The sequence below is a fragment of the Dendrobates tinctorius genome, unplaced genomic scaffold, assembly GCF_039654945.1.
Source record: "Dendrobates tinctorius isolate UK_male_01 unplaced genomic scaffold, ASM3965494v1 ptg000434l, whole genome shotgun sequence".
In the NCBI taxonomy this organism is placed as follows: Eukaryota; Metazoa; Chordata; class Amphibia; order Anura; family Dendrobatidae; genus Dendrobates; species Dendrobates tinctorius.
In genome coordinates this window covers 32,707-50,000 of record NW_027362097.1, presented here as the reverse complement: position 1 = coordinate 50,000, position 17,294 = coordinate 32,707, and the positions used below count along the sequence as shown (strand labels likewise).

Below are 17,294 nucleotides of genomic sequence, written 5' to 3'. Positions count from 1 at the left end.
ATAAAAATGCTTGAAAAAAACGCAGCAGTTGTATGCTTTTGTATGCGTTTTTTCAATGCGTTTTTTTGCGGGAAAAACGCGCTGCAAAAAAAAGCAAGTGTGAAACTAGCCTAAGGGGACTAAAAAGAAGAAAAATAAGTTTAAAAAAGATAGAACACCAGAAAATAGGAAAATTGCCCTGTGTTGTGGCCCAGATGGTTATCCAACATTGACAGTTACCTGTTAATTGCTTTGTGTACACACTCCATGTCTGCGCTCCATCAGATAACCTGCTTGCAGGCAGTGATCCAATGCCCCCAACCTCTGATCTGTCTAAACTGCAAAATAAAAGGTAAAGATGAGAGAAGTTTTTAAAAAAACAAAACAAAAAAAAACGCAATTATTATAACTGGACATGTTTAATGTTAAGCTTGCATATAATTGATAGCTGACGTAATTAGTAATGGAAACGCTACAAAGATCCTAAAATGGCGGGTGCGGGCGTGGCAGGAAAACTAAAATGGCTGCCCATGTCAAAGCGTATGTACACACGTAGAAGCCAAGCAGCCCTCCATTAAAATGTAGAATAGAGTTATGATTACATATAATAGCTGGCTGACCGAAAAAAGGTAACGCAGCAAAGATTGTACAATGGCGGGGGTGGGCGCGGCAGGAAAACTAAAATGGCTGCCCATGCCTATGTAAAAGCATAAAAAAAATGTAGAATCGAATTATGATTAAATATAATAGCTGACCTATAAATGGAAACGCAGCAAAGATCCTACAATGGGTGGGGTGGGCGCGGCAGGAAAACTAAAATCGCTGCTCATGCCAAAACGCATGTACACACATAGAAGCCAAGCTGCCCCCCTTTTGCTTTCAAGTGTAAAAGCATAACAAAATGTAGAATAGTTATAAAAAAGGAAACGCAACAAAGATCCTAATTTGAGATCCCAAACAATGCCTACCTTGCAAGATGGAGCAAAAGTCCAGGCGTTGTAAAATGCACGAAATAGCGCAAGAGCGTCTCAGACAGGGTCGATCAAGCAAGCAAGTAAGTAAAATCCAGGTAGAATGCACTAGTGACTCGCACGGGAGCGCTGCAGGAACACCGTATCCACAGAGCGCTCAGGAACAATGGATGGGAGCGCTGCTACGTTGCCTTTTATGACGAGGTCGCAGTGGTGGCCACCAATCAGAGCTGAGGGGGCGTTGCAAAGCAAAAGCTAAATCACGCCTATGTCACAGAGTTTTTAGTCGCCAACGAGGTCGCTCGTCGTTGATAAAGGGCGTCAAACACAGCGAAGCATGCTGGCCAGCGGGACGCCGACGATCAAAACATGGCCCAGGAGATTCAAGCACGATCCGCGAGATCGGGGATCCGGGGGGCGGACGCCGCTCTGTGTCACAAATGGCGAGATCGCTGTTACATCACAAAATCGGTGACGTTTCAGCGATCTCGCTAACGATCCCGCTATGTGAGACGGGGGCTTTAACTTATAACTCCACTTAGACGCCCTCCTTTTCCCCCCTCTGTAAAAATAAATTTCTGTTGTAAGTCTCGAAAGTCCTCCCTCCTTTTCAGATAGTATAATTTACTGCACATCTGTTACATATCCGGTTTAATCTGCCATTATCTGTTATGTATACGTCTTTTTTTTTTTTTTTTTTTTTTTTCTTTCAATCAGGTTTGTATCTTGTAAAACATAAAAATATTTCAATAAAAATTACAATTAAAAAATTAACGTAAAAAATTTTTAAAAAATCATTCTGTATCGTAAAAATCCAAACTGTCAAAATATAAAGTTAATTAACAAACGATGCTGTATGTTGAACGCTGTAAAGAAAAAAAAAAAATAGTTTCTTAGAAGGTGCCAAAATATCTAAACGGTGTATGTACCCCCAAAATGGTATCAATAAAATAGTCATCTCGACAATCACAAAAATAAGCTGCATACAACCGCCATAGACTGAAAATTCAAAACATCACAAGAAAAAAAGTGAAAAATTGCCTTGTTTAGGGGTAAAAAAGAAGAGTGGTTTCAAACAAAAAAAAAAAAACGTATCACATATTTACTAGATGAAGAATACATTGGTATGACCCCTATGACCAGGGATTAGGACATTTTTAGAACTTTTTTTTAAAACCGTTGGTCTTTTAAAGGGGTATTCCTATCTCCAAGATCCTATTCCAATATGTAGTAGGTGAAATAATAATAAATACCTTCAATTAGAAATGTAGTATAGTTCTTCTGATTCGCTGTGTCGCTTACCCCATGTGCAGGACATTGCAGTAGCTTAGGTATCCATGGTTATGACCACTAACAACTGTCACTACATAAGTGGTCATAGCGATGGATACCGAAGTTAATATAATGCCCTGCACATGGGGTAAGTGACATAACGAATCAGGAGAACTATACTACATTTCTAATTGTAGGTTTTTGACAATATTTATTATTATTAAGATTTATTACTAGCTGAAGAGCCCGGCGCTGCCTGGGCATAGTAACTAACTGTGGTTAGTTATAGCAAATTATAATTATCCTCCATCCCATAGTCCCGTGCCCATATACCCATCATACATATCCACCATCGCATAGGCCCGTGCCCATCATACATATCCACCATCCCATAGTCCTGTGCCCATCATACATATTCTCCATCCCATAGTCCCGTGTCCATATACCCGTCATACATATCCGCTATCCCATAGTCCCGTGCCCATATACCCATCATACATATCCTCCATCCCATAGTCGAGTGACCATATACCCATCACACATCCTCCATCCCATAGTCCCGTGCCCATATACCCATCATACATATCCTCCATCCCATAGTCGAGTGACCATACACCCATCACACATCCTCCATCCCATAGTCCCGTGCCCATATATCCATCATGCATATCCTCCATCCCATAGTCCCGTGCCCATATACCCGTCATACATATCCTCCATCCCATAGGCCCGTGCCCATATACCCATCATACATATCCTCCATCCCATAGTCGAGTGACCATACACCCATCACACATCCTCCATCCCATAGTCCCGTGCCCATATATCCATCATACATATCCTCCATCCCATAGTCCCGTGCCCATATACCCGTCATACATATCCTCCATCCCATAGTCCCGTGCCCATATACCCATCATACATATCCTCCATCCCATAGTCGAGTGACCATACACCCATCACACATCCTCCATCCCATAGTCCCGTGCCCATATATCCATCATGCATATCCTCCATCCCATAGTCCCGTGCCCATATACCCGTCATACATATCCTCCATCCCATAGGCCCGTGCCCATATACCCATCATACATATCCTCCATCCCATAGTCGAGTGACCATACACCCATCACACATCCTCCATCCCATAGTCCCGTGCCCATATATCCATCATACATATCCTCCATCCCATAGTCCCGTGCCCATATACCCGTCATACATATCCTCCATCCCATGGGCCCGTGCCCATATACCCATCATACATATCCTCCATCCCATAGTCCCGTGCCCATATACCCATCATACATATCCTCCATCCCATAGTCGAGTGACCATATACCCATCACACATCCTCCATCCCATAGTCCCGTGCCCATATACCCATCATACATATCCTCCATCCCATAGTCGAGTGACCATATACCCATCACACATCCTCCATCCCATAGTCCCGTGCCCATATACCCATCATACATATCCTCCATCCCATAGTCCCGTGCCCATATACCCATCATACATATCTTCCATCCCATAGTCGAGTGACCATACACCCATCACACATCCTCCATCCCATAGGCCCGTGCCCATATACCCGTCATACATATCCTCCATCCCATAGGCCCGTGCCCATATACCCATCATACATATCCTCCATCCCATAGTCGAGTGACCATACACCCATCACACATCCTCCATCCCATAGTCCCATGCCCATATACCCATCATACATATCCTCCATCCCATAGTCCCGTGCCCATATACCCATCATACATATCCTCCATCCCATAGTCCCGTGCCCATATATCCATCATACATATCCTCCATCCCATAGTCCCGTGCCCATATACCCATCATACATATCCTCCATCCCATAGTCCCGTGCCCATATATCCATCATACATATCCTCCATCCCATAGTCCCGTGCCCATATACCCGTCATACATATCCTCCATCCCATAGGCCCGTGCCCATATACCCATCATACATATCCTCCATCCCATAGTCGAGTGACCATACACCCATCACACATCCTCCATCCCATAGGCCCGTGCCCATATACCCGTCATACATATCCTCCATCCCATAGTCCCGTGCCCATATATCCATCATACATATCCTCCATCCCATAGTCCCGTGCCCATATACCCATCACACATCCTCCATCCCATAGTCCCGTGCCCATATACCCATCATACATATCCTCCATCCCATAGTCCCGTGCCCATATACCCGTCATACATATCCTCCATCCCATAGGCCCGTGCCCATATACCTATCATACATATCCTCCATCCCATAGTCGAGTGACCATACACCCATCACACATCCTCCATCCCATAGTCCCGTGCCCATATACCCATCATACATATCCTCCATCCCATAGTCCCGTGCCCATATACCCGTCATACATATCCTCCATCCCATAGTCCCGTGCCCATATATCCATCATACATATCCTCCATCCCATAGTCCCGTGCCCATATACCCATCATACATATCCTCCATCCCATAGTCCCGTGCCCATATACCCGTCATACATATCCTCCATCCCATAGGCCCGTGCCCATATACCTATCATACATATCCTCCATCCCATAGTCGAGTGACCATACACCCATCACACATCCTCCATCCCATAGGCCCGTGCCCATATACCCGTCATACATATCCTCCATCCCATAGTCCCGTGCCCATATACCCATCATACATATCCTCCATCCCATAGTCCCGTGCCCATATACCCATCATACATATCCTCCATCCCATAGTCCCGTGCCTATATACCCGTCATACATATCCTCCATCCCATGGCAACCATTATGACATCATAATGAGGGGCGGGGCTTGACACGCACACTTTTTCCCCCAGTATGTAGATAGGTGCAAATTTGTTTGGTGAATTGGAACGCGCGGGTTTAAAATTTCGCCTCACAACATAGCTTAGGACGCTCTCGGGATCCAGACGTGTGACTGTGCCAAATTTTGTGGCTGTAGCTGCGACGGTGCGGATGCCAATCCCGGACATGCATACATACATACATACATACATACATACATACATACATACATACATACACACACTTGCGCTTTATATATTAGATAATTAAACATCCTACATATCTTGAAATGGAAATACCCCTTTAATGTGTTGATTTTCATTGTGCACAGGGACGTCTCTGCTGTGGAGCAGTGGAGACGGCTGATATCACGGCTGATCTCGGTGTCCTACCGGCTGTCCGCTGTCGTCTCTCCAGTTGTCCACAGCTCATCACCAGAAGGTCTGATGCCAATGGACACAGAGTCGGGTAATTTTCTGTCTTGTTGTTTGTTTTCTCTACAGTTGATTCCAGTTGTGTGGCTATTACATTATTTCTGCATTATAAAGATTCCCCCCGATACACTCACTGATTATTTTTCATGTGACTTTAAAGCTTGTTTTTTAGCATAAACATCAAATTACTAAAACAACTATCAGTTATAGAAGGACATATACAGCCACAGCGAGAGTTTCCATAGTAAGATTGTAACGGCAGATTCCTGCCACATGTGACATCTGGTGATGAGTGAACGTGCTGGGATAAGGTGTTATCTGAGCATGCTCGGGTGCTAATGGTGTGTCTTTGGCGTGCTCGAATAATATGTTCTAACAAACAGGCAATCCCTACATGTGTTGCAGCTGTCAACTCGAACATATTATTTGAGCACGCCGATGACACTCGGCACCCGAGCATGCTCAGGTAACACCTTATCCCAGCATGTTCACTCATGCCATCCTATTCTTTGTTCTCATGTCCACATCAGTAATCGCTTTCTGTCGCGCTTTCTGTCGCGCTCTCTCTCTCTCTCTCTCTCTCTCTGTCTCTCGGTCGGTCGGTCTCTCTGTCTCTCTCTCGGGCTCTCTGTCTGTGTGTGTCTCTCTCTCTCTCTCTCTCTCGGTCGGGCTCTCTCTGTCTCTCTCGGGCTCTCTGTCTGTCCGTGTGTGTCTCTCTCTCTCTCTCTCTCTCTCTCTCGGTCTCTCTCTCCTGTGTGCCTCAATCCTGGTAGACCTGGGTTCAGTATATTCTTATCTGTCTCTTCAGTGCAGTCTTCATCCTCTGTACATTCCCACAATGGAAGGTTATATGTCAGTGATTGCTGGGGGTCTGTCTAATACCCCAGATTGCCCCTTCTGCTCCTTTTCTTGTTTATGGCACTGCTAGAGAACGCGGAGTACAGCGCCCATAGACAATGAGTGGATCCGAGGTCGAGCATGCGCACCTCCGTTCCATTCAGAAAGAACTCTCAGGATCGGAGAGGATCCCTTTGATCGGGACCCCCAGCCAGCAGTAAGTTATCCCCTATCTTTTGATTAGGTGATAACTTTCAATTGTGAGAATTCGCTCCAGGAAAATAAAGTCTACCGCTTCCCATGACAGAGGTTTCCTCTTCCCAGCCGCCATGTACAGTTCTTGTGTGTTTATCGTCTCCTCTACATTAGTCTGTTGCTGTTTTATCTTTTGTCCTGAAACGCGTCTCTCCTGGGATTGAGCCATGTAGCCGCTGTGCCTTTTAGCCGCTTTGGGTCCTGTTACCTAAAACAGTCAGGGCACAGAGGTGAAGTCTCGGAGACAAAGCAGTTTTTCGGTTGACCGTCCCTTGCTGACTATTCCCATTGTCTCCACCAGAAGCTGCAGCTCAGTTGCACATGATAATGAGTGAGATCAAACCACGGGACACAAATGATTACTTCACGCAGCCAAGAATATTACAGAAAGAATATGACCTACATTCCCAGGCCCTTCCAGAAGACCAAGTACCGTCCAACACCCTGTGTGCAGAAACGAAAGGTAACGACCTGTAATTACAGCAATTAAAAGCCTTATTAGTCCTCTATGATGACGACTTCATTAATGCCCAACAGGATTCATTATTCCATATTGTTTGTTTGTTGCTGGGGGGGACACAAGTGCTGCAGGTTTAGGACACTGGTCAATGGGTCACGTGTGACAGCTTTTCTGCCAGCACACTTTTCTTTTTTTGCCCTTGTCGATTTGCATTTTCCTGCTGGTCTCGCTTGGCTTTGATCAGCGACTTTATCCTTTAAGGAGAGCAGACATGTTGAGGAATTCTATTTTTTTGCCGCTGAAGATTTAGCAGCATGGGTTTGCTTCTACCTATTGTACCGGGCCACTGTTTAAGGCAGTATGAAAATATAAGCGGCGCCGATCAGTAATATGATAGGAATAATGAGGATTGACTTCACGCTGCTGCACTCACGGGTGATGGGAAATTTAACAAATACGCTCTAGACTATTGTATTTTGTATATAGGTATAATGAGACCTGTAGTGAGCATATACTTGGGCTAGGGGGTGGCACGTGAGCGTGCAGGGGTGTGTGCGGCGGAAGGAGGTGGGCCTGGTGTGCGGCGGGAGGAGGCAGTTGGGCGTGTGGCAGGTATGCGGTGGAATGTGGCAGGTGGACATACGGTGGGAGTAGGCAGGCAGATATGCAGTGAGAGAATTGCGGCATTGGGAGGAGGCAGGCAGGCGTGCAGCGGGGGAACGAGGAAAGATGTGTTACAGGAGGAGGCAGGCGGATATGCGGCGGGAGGAGGCAGATGGGCGTGGAGGGGAGGAGGCAGGTGGTTGTACGTGGGAGAAGGCATGTGGATGTGCAACCAGATAAAGAAGGCAGGCGTGCTGCAGAACGAGGACTTATGGGTGGTGGCAGGTGGACGTAAGAGGGTTGGACACAAATGGACATGCACCGGTTGGTATATGCAGTGAAAGAAAGTACAGTCGTGCTCAAAAGTTTACATACTCCGGCATAATTTTTGCTTTCTTGGCCTTTTTTCAGAGAATATGAATGATAACACCAAAATTTTTTCTCCACTCATGGTTAGTGGTTGGGTGAAGCCATATATTGTCAAACTGCTGTGTTTTCTCTTTTTAAATCATAATGACAACCCAAAACATCCAAATGACCCTGATCAAAAGTTCACATACCCTGGTGATTTTGGCCTGATGCACAGAAGTTGACACAAATGGGTTTGAATGGCTACTAAAGGTAACATCCTCACCTGTGACCTGTTTGCTTGTAATCAGTGTGTGTGCGTAAAAGCTGAGTGAGTTTCTGGGATCCAGATAGACTCTTGCATCTTTCATCCAGCCACTGATTTTTCTGGATTGAGTGTCATGGGGAAAGCAAAAGAATTGTCAACGGATCTACGGGAAAAGGTAGTTGAACTGCATAAAACAGGAAAGGGATACAAAAAGATATCCAAGGAATTGCTAATGCCAGTCAGCAGCGTTCAAACTGTGATTAACAAATAGAAAATCAGGGGCTCTGTTAAAACAAAGCCACGGTCAGGTAGACCAACAAAAATGTCATCATCAACTGACAGGAAAATTGTTAGGGATGCAAAGAAAAACCCACCAATAACATCAGCTGAAATACTGGACTCTCTGAAAACTAGCGGTGTGGCTGTTTCAAGATACACAGTAAGGAGGCACTTGAAGAAAAATGGGCTGCATGGTCGAGTCGTCAGAAGATAGCCATTACTGTGCAAATGCCACAAAGTATCTCACCTATAATACACAAAACAGCACAGAGACGAGCCTCAAAACTTCTGGAACAAGGTAATTTGGAGTGATGAGACCAAAATTGAACTTTGTGGTCACAATCATAAATGTTACATTTGGAGAGAGGTCAACAAGGCTTATGAAGAAAGAAACAACATTCCTACTGTAAAGCACTGAGGTGGATCGATGATGTTTTGGGGATGTGTGGGCTACAAAGGCAGAGGAAACTTGGTCAAAGTTGAAGGAAAGATGAATGTAGCACGTTATTAACAAATACTGGAGACAAATTTGCAATCATCAGCTCGGAAGCTGCGCATGGGACGTACTTGAACGTTCCAACAAGACAACGATCCAAAACTCAAGGCCAAGTTGACCTGTCATTGGCTACAGCAGAACAAAGTGAATGTTGTGGAGTGGCCATCTCAGTCTCCTGACCTCAATATCATTGAGCCACTCTGGGGAGATCTCAAGCGCGCAGTTCATGCTAGAGAGCCCAGGAATTTACAGGAACTGGAGGCTTTTTGCCAAGGAGAGTGGGCAGCTTTATAATCTGAGAAAATAAAGAACCTCATCCACAACTACCACAAAAGACTTCAAGCACACAGTATTAAGAAATTTGGTATGTGAACTTTTGATCAGGGTCATTTGGATGTTTTGGGTTGTCATTATGACTTAAAAAGAGAAAACACAGTAGTTTCTTAATAAATGGCTTTACCCCACCACTAACCATGAGTGGAGAAAAAGTTTTGGTGTTATCCTTCATATTCTCTGAAAAAAGGCCAAGAAAGCAAAAATTCTGCCGGGGTATGTAAACTTTTGAACACAACTGTAGGTGGGCGTGAGGAGTCAGGCGGGCATACGGCCGGAGGAGACGGGTGGACGTGCAGTGGCTGGAGGCAGTCCTATAGAGACATATAGGTCCCGATTCATCAAAGCTTTTAATGTGAGACATGAGGACGTGCGTCGGGGAAGGCAGGCATGTAGGGAGATGTACAGGGCTTGATTCGTCAGCTGGGCATGGCGACCGGTCTATTCCTTGACTTTTTTATGAATATTTACTTCAAATTGATGCACAATATTTCAGAAATTTTGAGCAAAGTCATATGTGGTTTTTTTGCTTTTAACCTTTTATTCCTTTTTAGAGCAAAAAGTCGCATTTTCCATTAAAACGTCACAAGTAGCTCTAACATTTTTGCACAACGTTCTGGTGAACAAAAAAAAAAACAAAACCCTGGAGGGCATTTTTAAAATTTGCAATTCTCAAATGATCAGCATGCATCAGAAAAACAATTTTTCCCATAACGCTGGGAAAACGCTTTTTCACATTCCTCTGTTACGCCTCCTGGAAATGTATGAATTAATTGACAACTGGGCGCAGCTATTCTCGTTATTAAAGGGGCGTGTTCTTAGACAGATACCGGCAGCACTGATTGGACAGCGTGAGAGTAAACACAGCCACACGTGGTCCTCTCCCATAGCTGTTTTCCAAAGGTCCTAAATGGCAACTCTACTTTTGGCACTATATTCCCCCTGTACAAGGCACTGTTTGTTTGTTTGTTTACTTAAATGCATATATTTTTGGCTAAAAATCATTTTTACAATTGTTTCATTTAAAAATGTTGCCTTCTATAGCCTCTTGCATTACACTTTCTATTGCAGGCTGCAGAATGAGGTAACTGAGAATGTGTCAGCGAGCTCTTTTTGACAGTCTCTCCTGAGAGTTTTCAGATTTGTATCTGTCTTTTTCTGAGCTCCTCTCATCTAATTTATGGCCACAGATCACATCAAGTTTGACTATGCAGGAAAAACAAAAGAGCCCGTAAAAGCAAAACTGTGGGAAAATGTTATTGTAAAAAATGAACCCCAAATGCGTGAATTTCAAGTGGTATTCCCATCTTCATGATCCTATCCTGATTTGTAGTAGGTGTAATAATATTAGCAAATACCTCCAATTAGAAATGTAGTATAGTTCTTCTGATTCGCTAGGTCTCTTAGCCCACGTGCAGGGCATTGCAGTAGCTTAGATATCCATGGTTACGACCACTAGTATCTAGGTAATGAACTGCCACTATATGAGTGGTTGTAACCATGGATACCTAAGGTACTGCAATGCCCTGCACATGAGGAAAGAGACATAGCTAATCAGAAGAACTATACTACATTTCTAATTGGAAGTATTTGCTAATCTTATTACACCTACTATGTATTGGAATAGGATCTTGCAGATAGGAATACCCCTTTTAAGTTAAAAAAGACAAAAATAAAAGTTCTCAAAGTTGGACAACCCCTTTAAGGGGTTAATATGTTGGTAAGGAAGAATTGACAGAAGCCTCAAATCCAGTAGTGGATGTGAAAATATGAATTTAAAAAGTTTTTATTTTAAATGCTGCAGCCCGTGAGTCTAGATGTCCCTATGATAACACTTCTTGTGCTTTTGGTGGTTAAGTGTTCTCCTAGGAATAACCGATATACAGGCCTGTGAAGGCTTTATCTGCACATCCATATACATACCCAGGGTCTTCACATGAATGCAGCCTTGCCCATTCCTCACTACCAATCTTCTCTAGATAACATGTGGGATACACAGTATTCATTTAATCCTGCCATCCCTTGAGTGACCACTTGGTGGAGCTGTGGTGCTTCTGTTGCCCATCCATTGGCTCATCACCGCCAGATATTGTGCGCGAGGTCAGGGGTCATCCGTGTAGATTATGCCTTAATTTCTGCAGAATGGGAAAAAAAAGCTCACTTTTTTTTCTTCTCTTTTTTCAGTGTAAAATGGGATCTTTTAGTTTAATAATGAATAATTGCCTGCAGCGTCGGACTGGAACACCTTGGGCCCACCAGAGAAAATCATTCTTGGGGCCCACTATGTAGCTACATAGAGTTAAATACCAGACCACCAATTATGCGGTAAAACACGCTAATATCCGGGTATAATATAAGGTTGTACATGTCTTAATTATGTAGCAGGAGTTGGGGTAGCCCCCTCATAGACTATAAAGCAGCCCCCTCACATAGTATAATGCAGCCATCTCATAGAATATAATACTGCCCCCCTCATAGGGTATAATGCACCCCCTCATAGGGTATAATGCACCCCCTCATAGGGTATAATGCTGCCCCCCCCTCATAGGGTATAATGCTGCCCTCCTCATAGGGTATAATGCTGCCCCCCTCATAGGGTATAATGCTGCCCCCCTCATAGGGTATAATGCTGCCCCCCTCATAGGGTATAATGCTGCCCCCCTCATAGGGTATAATGCTGCCCCCCTCATAGGGTATAATGCTGCCCCCCTCATAGGGTATAATGCTGCCCCCCATAGGGGTATAATGCACCCCCTCATAGGGTATAATGCTGCCCCCCCCTCATAGGGAATAATGCTGCCCCCCTCATAGGGTATAATGCTGCCCCCCTCATAGGGTATAATGCTGCCCCCCTCATAGGGTATAATGCTGCCCCCCTCATAGGGTATAATGCACCCCCTCATAGGGTATAATGCTGCCCCCTCATAGGGTATAATGCACCCCCTCATAGGGTATAATGCTGCCCCCCCCTCATAGGGTATAATGCTGCCCTCCTCATAGGGTATAATGCTGCCCCCCTCATAGGGTATAATGCTGCCCCCCTCATAGGGTATAATGCTGCCCCCCTCATAGGGTATAATGCTGCCCCCCTCATAGGGTATAATGCTGCCCCCCATAGGGGTATAATGCACCCCCTCATAGGGTATAATGCTGCCCCCCCCTCATAGGGAATAATGCTGCCCCCCTCATAGGGAATAATGCTGCCCCCCTCATAGGGTATAATGCTGCCCCCCTCATAGGGTATAATGCTGCCCCCCTCATAGGGTATAATGCTGCCCCCCTCATAGGGTATAATGCTGCCCCCCATAGGGGTATAATGCACCCCCTCATAGGGTATAATACTGCCCCCCTCATAGGGTATAATGCTGCCTCCTCATAGGGTATAATGCTGCCCCCTCATAGGGTATAATACTGCCCCCCTCATAGGGAATAATGCCCCCCTCATAGGGTATAATGCTATATAGATATAGAGTTAGATAGATATAGATAGAAAGATAGATGTAGAAATGGATAGATATAGAGATAGATAGTAGATAATGGATAGAAAGTAGATAATGGATAGATATAGATAGAAAGATTCATAGAGATAGATAGAGATAGATAGATAGAGATAGAAAGAAATATAGATAGATATAGAGATAGATAGAAAATAGATAATGGATAGATAGATATAGAGAGATAGCTATAGATAGAAAGATATAGAGATAGATATATAGATAGAGATAGATAATAGATAGAGATATACAGATATAATAATAATATAGACATATATAGATAGATATAGAGATAAATATATATATATATAGATAGATGGCTATAAATAAAAAAATATATATATATATATAGATAGATAATAGATATAGAGATAGATAGACAGATATAGAGACAGATAGATATAGAAAGATAGATATAGAGATAGATATAGAGATAATAGCTAGATATAGAGATATGTATAGAGGTCGACAGATATAGAGTTAGAAAGATAGATAGATATAGAGATAGATAGAGATAGCTAGATAGATGGATAGATAGATATAGATAATAGAGATGATAGATATAGAGATAGATGGATAGATCAATAGATAGATAAAGAGATAGAGATAGATAGATAATGAGATATAGAGATAGATATAGTGTTAGATAGAAAGATAGATAGAGATATATAGATAGATAGATATAGAGATAACAGATAGATTTAGAGATAGATATAGAGATAGATAGTAGATAATGGATAGATAGATAGAGATAGATAGAGATAGATAGAGATAGATAGAGATAGATAGAGATAGATAGAGATAGATAGAGATAGATAGAAATATAGATAGAGATAGAAAGAAATATAGATAGATATAGAAAGAAATATAGATAGATATAGAAAGAAATATAGATAGATATAGAAAGAAATATAGATAGATATAGAGATAGATAGAAAATAGATAATGGATAGATAGAAAGATAGAGATAGATAATAGATAGAGATAGATATATAGATAGAGATATACAGATATAATAATAATAATATAGACATATATAGATAGATATAGAGATAAATATATATATAGATAGATGGCTATAAATAAAAATAGATATATATATATATATAGATAGATAGATATAGAGACAGATATAGAGACAGATAGATATAGATAGCTAGATATAGAGATATGTATAGAGATCGACAGATATAGAGTTAGAAAGAGAGATATAGAGAGAGATATAGAGATAGATAGAGATAGATAGATAGATATAGATAATAGAGATAATAGATAGATATAGAGATAGATGGATAGATCAATAGATAGAGATAGAGATAGATAGATAATGAGATATAGAGATAGATATAGAGATATAGTGTTAGATAGAAAGATAGATATAGAGATAGATAGATATAGAGATAACAGATAGATATAGAGATAGATAGATATAGAGATAATATATAGATAGATAGAGATAATATATAGATAGCTATAGAGAGAGATATAGAGATAGATATAGAGAGAAACAGATGTAGATATAGAGATAGATAGAGATAGATAGGTAGATATAGAGATAATAGATAGATATAGAGATAGATAGATATAGATATAAAGATAGAGAGAGATAGATATAGAGAGAGATAGATACAGAGATCGATAAATAGATAGAGATATAGATATAGATAATAGATAGAGATAGATAGATAAAGATAGATAATAAATATTGAGATAACAGATAGATATAGAGATAGAGTAAGATAGAAAGATATAGAGATAGGTATATATAGATAATAGAGATGGCTAGATAGACATAATAGATAGATATAGATAGATATAGAGATAGATAGAAAGATAGATATAGAGATAGATGTAGAGATAGAAAGATAGATATAGAGATAGATAATAGATATAGATAGATAGAGAAAGATAGATATAGAGATAGAAAGATAGATAGATATACAGAGAGATAGATATAGAGATAAATAGATAGATATAGAGAGAGATATAGAGAGAAATAGATATAGATATAGAGATAATAGATATATATAGAGATAGATAGATATAGAGAGAGATGGATACCGAGAAAAGATATAGAGATAAATAGATAGAGAAAGATAGATAGATATAGAGATAGATATACAGAGAGATAGATATAGAGATAGAGATATATAGATAGATAGCTATAGAGAGAGATATAGAGATAGATATAGAGAGAAATAGATATAGAGATAGATAGAGATAGATATATAGAGATAGATATAGAGATAGAGCGATAGATAGCGAGAGATGTAGATATAGAGATAGATACAGAGAAAAGATATAGAGATAGATAACAGATAGATAAATAGATAGGTATAGAGATAGATAGATATAGATATTAGATAGAGAGATATATATAGATATAGATAGATATAGATGGTAGCTAGATAGATAATAAATATAGAGATAGATAGAGTAAGATAGATAGATAGATATAGAGATATATATAGAAAGATATAGAGATAGATGTAGAGATAGAAAGATAGATATAAAGATAGAGCGATAGATAGATATAGAAATAGATAGATATAGATAATAGATGTAGAAAGATAGATATAAGAGAGATAGAGAGAGATATATAGAGATAGAGAGAGATATAAAAAACAAACAAAACACAATACTCACCTCTCCTCCTCGCTCCCACGCTGATCCCGGCTTCAGTGTCAGGAGCTGCCCCCTCTGCCAGACACACAGCGGGTGCGCGATGTAGTGACGTCATCGCGCACTGGCTGTGAGCCAGGAGCAGAGAGGACTGAGGGCGGCGCCGGCCCTGATTTACAGCTGTAGTCTGCAGAGCGGCTTACTGGGCTGGGGGCGGGGCCTCTGGGGGCGGGGTCTCTGGGGGTGGAGACTGTGAAATGATATTCACTGCTTCGCAGTGAATATTCATTTCTCTTTAGCAGCGGGGACGGGGGCTCCTGCCTCCTGACACCCGCTGCTGCTCCGCTGGCAGGGGCCCCCATAGCAGCTGCATGGTGTGCGACACACCACTGGCTGGGGGCCCCTGGAGCAGCGGGGGCCCTAGGCAACTGCTGGCCCTGTATGCCAGCAGGTGCCAGGGCCCACCAGATGCCAGGGCCCACCGGAGAATCCACCGGTTCTCCGGTGGGCCAGTCCGACGCTGATTGCCTGTAACCGAAGTGAGCGTTTACCTCTGCGCTTTGTGGAGGACGTCCTCGCCTCTGCTGTGCTTTCTAGCTGTCAGAAGTTCACCGCTACCGCCTGTACACTTGTGCGTTTTGGGTGTCGATACAACGTGACCTATTTTTTACGTTAAATTGGTATTTGTCATAAGTTTTAGCAGTTTTCTGTCTGGATGTTTAATGTCGCATTATATGACAACTGCAAAAAAGCCGCAGAGTTATTGGGCTATTAGGACAAATTCAGCTCTGCTACATCTGACACTGTATTTTGCAGTTATTTTACATTTTTATATTTTTTCATTTCTACTTTTACAGATCTCCTATAGAGAAATATACTGCTTATCACTCTGGAGGGGAAGCCATGTTATTCATCAGAGCAGAGAGCCGCTGATCAGTGCAGAATTTGGAGCAGATTTGCTTTGGACATGTGCAGATTTGCTCTGGATTGGGGCAGGTTTTGGAGCAGATTTAGTGTGGATATGTGCAAGTTTTGGAGCAGATTTAGTGTGGATATGTGCAAGTTTTGGAGCAGATTTAGTGTGGATATGTGCAAGTTTTGGAGCAGATTTAGTGTGGATATGTGCAAGTTTTGGAGAAGATAGTGTGGATATGTGCAAGTTTTGGAGAAGATAGTGTGGATATGTGCAGGTTTTGGAGCAGTTTTGCGTGGATTTATTGTGCATATTGCAGACTTTTGAGCAGATTTGCGCTGTAATTTTTTTCCTTCCACAGTGGATAGGACTTGTCACAAGCTCATCCACTTTGATCCTTCTCTGGCACATTGCATACTTTTCTCTGGACAGATATAATTTGCAGAATTTCCACCTCGTGTATTCATACCTTTTAAAAATTGCTGTAAAAACATGGAGCAGTTATTAAGTGGTGAACGCCTTCCCAACATGTGATGTACATGCCCAACATACTTTGGATGGAGGTGAATAATGCAGGCTCAAGAGTTGAGCCTGCTGCATACAGGGGTAGGTGCCAGCTGTGGAATGAGCGATCAGAGCTGGCTTCGATCTCTGCTGTTTAGCGGCTGCTGTCAATCTCTGGCTGCGGCGTTCAAGTGGTTATAAAAGTTTGGGTTGTTCTTTTAAGCCCCCAACAATGCAGTCGCAAGGTACCTATGCGTTACAGTGGCAGCCGGGGGCCTTCTGAATTCCTATGGAACCCCCCCTACAAAAGCCAAAACCTTAGAATTGCACCATAAAATGCAATGAAAAGTGATCAATATACTAGAAGTGCTCCCCAAAACTGTAGCAA

At 42.2% G+C, this 17,294-nt stretch overlaps 1 protein-coding gene across 2 annotated transcripts in view; it reads left to right on the top strand.

Moving 5' to 3' along the window:
• Positions 1–17,294, top strand: part of THADA (THADA armadillo repeat containing) — a 102,856-nt gene that overhangs the window by 84,154 nt on the left and 1,408 nt on the right. For both annotated transcript variants that reach the window (XM_073564199.1, XM_073564200.1), the window contains 2 exons: positions 5,392–5,528; positions 6,888–7,049. In XM_073564199.1, the coding sequence (XP_073420300.1) occupies positions 5,392–5,528; positions 6,888–7,049 (299 nt within the window). The remainder of the gene's footprint in view (positions 1–5,391; positions 5,529–6,887; positions 7,050–17,294) is intronic.